General features: G+C 44.9%; 1 protein-coding gene across 1 annotated transcript in view; it reads right to left on the reverse strand.

The window, feature by feature from the left end:
- Positions 1-743: 743 nt before the first annotated feature.
- LOC116695364 (selection and upkeep of intraepithelial T-cells protein 1) overlaps positions 744-6,953 on the reverse strand; it is a 38,595-nt gene continuing 32,385 nt past the window's right edge. Inside the window, exon 4 of the mRNA XM_032525582.1 lies at positions 744-1,045. Within this exon, the coding sequence (XP_032381473.1) occupies positions 912-1,045 (134 nt within the window). The 3' untranslated portion in view covers positions 744-911. The remainder of the gene's footprint in view (positions 1,046-6,953) is intronic.

The raw sequence follows: 6,953 nt of genomic DNA on the forward strand, positions 1-6,953 counted from the left end.
AGTCGTACATTCCTAACATCTGCCCAACATGTTTTTGTTTTTTTAAATTAAGTTGCATTGACGCTGCAGAAGCCTGAGTAGTGTAGTACGTATTTAACAGGCGGCCTTTGAGCATTACATGCATTTGAATATTACTCAAATATTTAAATAAATAACTGAAATTAAAATGATATTCCGATGTGTGGACTCCGTCTCTGCACGAGACAGATATTAACAGTCACACCAATACTAACTAACGACAGTTAACAGAACCTAACTAGACGAAAAAGACTAAACAGTGAAACTTACTACTTACTACTAAAAGGACGAACGACTGACTCAACTGAACGTAATTAACGGGAGTAACTAACGAAACACACTTACTACTAACTAACTTAACAGAAGGACTAAGGCAGTACTTAAGTAGCGTACGAAGAGACATAAAGCAAAGTAGGGACGAAATGAGCGGACGACCACGAACGACACCGGACGTGACGAGGACGGACTAAACGAATCGGACGGGAGAACGAAGGGACGAACACGGAAACTGGACGAATCTAACTAACTTACTAACTAACTTACTAACTAACTTACTAACTAACTAACTAACTTACTAACTTACTAACTAACTAACTAACTACCTAACTAACTACCCATCCATGGCACTTTGTTAATCCTGCTTCGTAGTCCAGGCGTCTGGTCACAGAGACGCGGGATACACAGACCACGTGTGTGTGTCGTCATAACAACAGAACCACCACCAGTGAGTTTGTAAATGTTGTATTTCTGTCCCAATCCTCCCCGTCTGGCGGAGGACACACAGAGACAAGCTCGTTGTCCTTTCCGTCCATGGTGTGGTGGACCACCGCGGCTGTTGTCTCCAGACGTTGGAGGTCTGGACCGAGGAGGGAAGGTGGAGCCGGTGCGTCCTCTCAAACGACCAAGTGCTTCACAGCCGCGGGCTGGTTCTGAGACTTTGATGGGGCTTTGATGACGCCAAAACACAGGATGAAGAGGAAGCCGGCAAACAGCCCGCAGATGAGGACGCTGAGGTCGAAATGGACACCTGATGGAGACACAGACACTAAAGTTGCAGTAGCTGGAATACCACGTACACATGTGTACTCATAGGAGGGGTATATGGAGGGGGGGAGGGGGGTATCATGTTATCAAGAACCATTTTTAAATAGATTTATTTCCCCAGAATCGTTTTGATTCAGCTAAATATTTTCTGTTGCTACTGTAACGCCGACCACATCGTATCAGTTTCCAGCTAAACAAAGCGAAAGCAGAAGATCCTCGTTATGTTCTTTACTAATGAAATAAACGTCAGACTTAGCGACTGACACGCAATGTTAATTCTTCTTAGAAAACAATCAGTTCTTAGAAATGTCTCACGATATTTTGTCTCTAGAAGAGTTTCATTAAAAAGAAAAGCCCAATAATATTGAATCCCAATAGTTAGAACTGCGATAAATGGAAATCCAATCTGCGCCCGTGTATCGTGAAAATATCTAATCAGGACAAGAGACTACCAATAGCATGACTCAGCGCCTACCAATAGCATGACTTAGCGTCTACCAATACCCTGACTCAGCGTCTACCTATACCCTGACTCAGCGTCTACCTATACCCTGACTCAGCGTCTACCTACTACTGCAGCCGCACCAACCTGACTCACATCTCGCAAAGATGACTCACGCTACCAACTAGCATGCATTACATCCCACTCAACTCAGCTATACCTGTACGCAGCTATCCAATACCGCGTGACTCACGCGCTACTTATACCCTGACTCGCACTACCAATACGCCTGACTCAGCGTCACCTATACTGCTCAATACCGGTCACCTATCCCTGACTCAGCGTCTACCAATACCGACTGACTCAGCGTCTACTAATATACCGACATCACATTCTACCTATACCCTGACTCAGCGTCTACCTAACCCTGTACTCACGTCCCTAACCATGATCCGGACTCAGCGTCTACCTTATACCTGACCACATTACCGCATCAGGCTCATACCCTGACTAGCAAACCAATCCCTGACCCAGCAATCCTACATGACTCCAGGCAGGTCTACCTATACCCTGACACAGCGTTACCTATACCCATGACTTCAAGCGTCTAACGGCTATTACCTGACTCGCGACCATACAGATCACGTCTACCTATACCCTGACTCAGCGTCTACCTATACCCTGACTCAGCGTCTACCTAAATACCGCTCAGCGTCTACCAATACCCGACCTATCAGCGTCTACCTAGTACCCTGACAGTCACATGCGTCTTACCAACACCACGACTCACGGCGACCACCCACGACTCAGCTGCGGTGCTACCAATACGCACGACTCACCGTCTAACCAATACTACCACTCAGCACTACCAATACCATGCCTCGAAGTCTACCAATAGCGATGACTGCACGTCCTTAATAAGTTTTGCGATTCAGTCTCAGAGTCGGGTCCGGTTCGCAACCTTCTGACCCCTTCTCAGTCGGAGCTGAGCCACTCGAGATATTTTGGGGTACGCGGACGCGTCTCGGTCCTCCAAGACTTTGACAGACGGAGAAAAACAAAGATTGTACTGAAATTTAAAAACAAATTCAGGACAAACGGGTTGAAATATCAAGTTAGCGCGAAAGACAAAGCTGATATGTGGGGTTGTCGCCCTAAAAAACCAGATAGTACTCGTTAGAGAAGGGACAGCTCTCCAACCGTATAACGATTTATGCCAAAAGTATTGTTAACCACAGAAGAAAAATAGTACCAAACAACCCGGCATTTCCTTTCTAATATTACAGTAAACTAGGCGGTGCTCAGTCACCTTTAGCTCACGCGCCAACTTCCGGCCTGAGCGGCCCGCGCTTGATGCCCATTTCTCTCCACTTTCACATCTATCCGCTTCTCTCTATCTAATAAAGGGAAAACCCCGCCAAAAAAAAATAAAAAATGTGTCATAACAACTTTGAGGTGTAGCATATCTGGCGAAGGGGGGGGGTTTAAAGGGCGCCATTCCTCAATCCATGTTCCCAAGCTTTTTTCACTAAGACCCAAAGAAAATCGGTGTCCTCCCGGGCCCATTACAAAAATACACATGAATCATGGTACACTCTACATTTTAAATGTGGACAAAAGGCGGAACAAACCATGAATTTAAATTTATGTGAAGATAATTATTCCATTATAACAGTAAACCAAACAGAAAAGGTCTCTATTCTCCTTCCTGTGTCTCACCCCCCTCCTCAACTCTATTTTCTACACCTCCCATCATCACCTCAGACCCACACCAACAGTTAAAAAAGAAATGCTGACTGAATTTAATGAAGTAGTGTGTGTCTGGTTGAAGATATCAACCACTGATTCTATCAGGTTCGTTTTTGAGAGTCCCGTTGTGAGGTCACGCTGAGCAGTTTAGTCTGTTCTCTGCCAATTGGCGACCAATAAAACGGGTCTGTCACCATTTGGTGGGTCCCGACCCTAAGTTTGGAAACATTGCTCAGACAAGTGACAGATTAACACCAGAGCAACTCCCCCGTACATTGATAGTCTCTTTGTGGGGTTTTGTTTTCTTTGGAGAGTGTGTGAGACTCTTTTGGTCATGTTGTGTTTCTTTGGGAGCTGTTTTACGTCTCTGTGTGTCATTTGGCATCTCGTGGTCAATTTGTGTTTCTTTGTGGTAGGTTGGCGTTTCTCTTTTTCACCTTGTTTTATACAGGTTGTTACTCATGTGGTGTCTAAAAGGTTGGACAGAGCATGAGATGACATGAATAACAAAACCTCAAATAGGTTAAAGACAAAACTAGTACATTAGATCTGAGAAAAGCCTTTTAGATTGAATGAATGAATGAATAAGAATGAATGAATTCTTCGTTGGCCTCAGGGTGCTGCACCTAAACTAAGGAGGGGAATACCAGGACCAGTTCATACCAATAACTTGATTTACGTCAGTGATGCAAAATTATAACTAGGATTTTGCAAACTAGGGCAAGCAAGAATTATTTCCATCACTTTTCTAGAAACAATAGAAAAGAAAAGTCAATGACGGTTTCGGTTCTCGCCAAGTTGAAGTCTAGGACTTGTTTTGAATGACCAACCGTCCAAACCCCCAAAAGATCAATTGGTTTATTAATCACATAACGAGTCAAAGAAAAGCTGCAAAACATGATTACCAAATAAAAAATAAGCTGCTGAGCAATGTTTGGAACAACAACATATTGTGACGTTAATATTTAACCAAGAGGAAGAAGAACAAGAGACAACAGGCTAACGACAAGATCCGAAAGTCACAAAAATCACAGAATTTATTTAATTTATTTCTGTTTTTGGTTTTTTTTTAATGTGAAAAAGCAAGGTTTTAGCCACAGCATCATGGAAGACAGGTGGAAAACTCCAGACACTGCAACGTTGTGCTTTCTCGAAAGGCATAACATCATGGCAGAAATCCCGGCCGCCCGCCTCCCTACCGAGGCTGTCGCTAATGGAAAGGCAGCGCAGGTAACCTTTACCTTTACTACCGCTAGCAATTTAGTGCTCAATGCTAAAGAAAGGCTAAGATAACACAAACGGTCTAACGTGCTCGGCGGAGGCAGCGGCAGCACTCAATGACGTTTCTGTGAAATGCGCTGCACTTTTGATGAGAAGACAATATGACAAAGCTCAGTCCCGTTTACGGGCGGGTCAGAATTGAGAAATATTTAAATAATAGCCGTTAGATGATTTGACGCCAGCCTCTGCTTCCTGGCGTTGGCGAATCCCTCCAGGCTCCACCATCATCCGAGCGTTGTCTCAGACGCGAGGTGAGACGGTGTGTATCAATCAATACCAGTGTAATGGCCAATTATGGCTGAGATATGGGTGTGTTAATATTGTGGAGTGTGGTGTGGGATGGGGAGGTCTGCGTAAATGGTTTAGCTGGTACGGTCACCTTCGCACCTGTTTTGTGGGTGTTGACTTGCGTTATACGGGAAACAAGGTAGGTGGGAGGGGAATCTGGATCGCGAAGGAGCCACATACAGTATTTTCAACCTCAGCTGTGGTAGATCAATTTTTTTGATCTTGTCGTGGTCTCGCTTTTAATCACCCAAGTTATCTTTTTGTATGTGCTTTTATTGCAACTCGTTGGCAATAAAGATTAACTACGACTGGGACGGCGGACGCTCCTTATTGGCAACAGCAAGATTGAAAATGGCTTCAGATTCCCCCGGGGCGTTGTTTGTGGACGATTGCCACTACCCCAGGTTCATGCTAAACCTTTATAGGAATCTCACGTCCTCGCGATGACAGGTGAGCCACATCTACCAGACCCTCCCATGACTGTCCCACAGAACACGTGTACGGTGCCCGAGTCTGTGCGGTCCTGAGTCGGACAACACGAAGTCTGGTCGTCCTTCTGTGAGGACGGCTGTTGTCCCATGGAACTCCGTCCAGCACAGTGGTCACCTGAGACCGCCTGGACCGTCGACTCTTCACGTAGAAAAAAAACGAAACCAAGGCCTTGAGCCTTTGTAGGCAGCTACCAGTTCACAGACGAACAGTAAGAGAGGTGGCGACTGTGATGGTTGGTGGAGAAGGGCCACCCTCCAGTGTATGGCCTGGTTCTCCTACATGCCTCATAGATGTCTGGGTCACCTTCACTTAAACTGTCCCGTGTTTGAGGAGACAGAGAAGGAACGCTTAAAAACTCTATCTTCCACATTTCTGCTGGTGGCACTTAGGTCCTTCTTGGTTTAGTGGTAGTGGGCATATAAAGGTAAGCCTTTAACTCACCAGAGAGCCCAGACGTCAGAAGGCTTCCGGAGCTCAGATGCCTGCAGATCATCTTCTCACCTGTGAGAGGAGACAGAGGTGAAGATACACAACACATGAGCTCAAGTTCACATATAGTTACAGGTACACAGGAGCGAGGACAATATCCACGTCTGGTGGAGACTCTTCCTCTTTGTACTTTATTACAGAGACAGAGCAGAGGGACCTATACATATAACATAAGAAGGTGGACTTCTTCCTCTGTGTACTTAGTACGGACAGAGAAGAGGACATTACAGACTGGTGGGAAAACATGTCTTCTTAGCTGTGGTACTTAATTACAGGACAGAAGAGGACATATACAGATCTGTGGTACTGGTCTTCCTCTGTGGTACTTATACAGGACAGAGAGATGGACATAAGCACTCTGGTGATACGCTTCTTCTAGGTGTACTTATTCCCGGAACAGAGAGAGGGACATAGACCTTCGAGTGGTACTTCTCCTCTGTGGTACTTAATGACGACAGAGAGAGGACATATACAGTCCTGGTGGTACTATCTTCCTCTGTTTCCTTATACAGGACAGAGAGAGGAACATCTACATTCTGGTGGTACTTCTTCCTCTGTGAGTACTTTATTACAGGACAGAGAGGAGGCCAGATACAAAATCGGTGGGACTTCTTTCTTCTGTGGACTTAGACACCCCCTAGCAGATAGCAGTAATGGTATGTGCGGTCACAAGAAGTTTGTCAGAAAGAACAAAGAATGTTGTGTGTTGAGTTTTGAGCGAAAGGCGACAAAGGATCAATTTAACGGATTTGGGGGTTTCAGCTTGCTGTTAGGGAGGCGGGCTTTAGCGTCTTCCTACACCCTAATAAAAGTTAGAAAACTGTAAATTTCCAGTTTTTTTTCCCATCTTTGCCGGCTGCAGTCACTTGATATGAGACCTGGATACTCGTGGTCTTTATGGCCCCATCTTAAGTTAGTTGTTTCCACTAAAGAACAAGAATTTTTTTCCATTTCTGAAGACCGAGTAGGTTTCGACAGTAATACGAGTGCATGTGACTGGTTCTCGTGGATGCTAAATAATGTTTGGCCGACATCGTCCATGTAGATGCCAGACTATGACTCGGCACAACCCTATATTTACCTTACAGGTATGTAGGAAGTTATACCTAAATGTTTGAGTTAGAAAAGCAGAAATTCGGAATTATTGAGG

The sequence above is a fragment of the Etheostoma spectabile genome, chromosome 9 (genome assembly GCF_008692095.1).
Source record: "Etheostoma spectabile isolate EspeVRDwgs_2016 chromosome 9, UIUC_Espe_1.0, whole genome shotgun sequence".
In the NCBI taxonomy this organism is placed as follows: domain Eukaryota; kingdom Metazoa; phylum Chordata; class Actinopteri; order Perciformes; family Percidae; genus Etheostoma; species Etheostoma spectabile.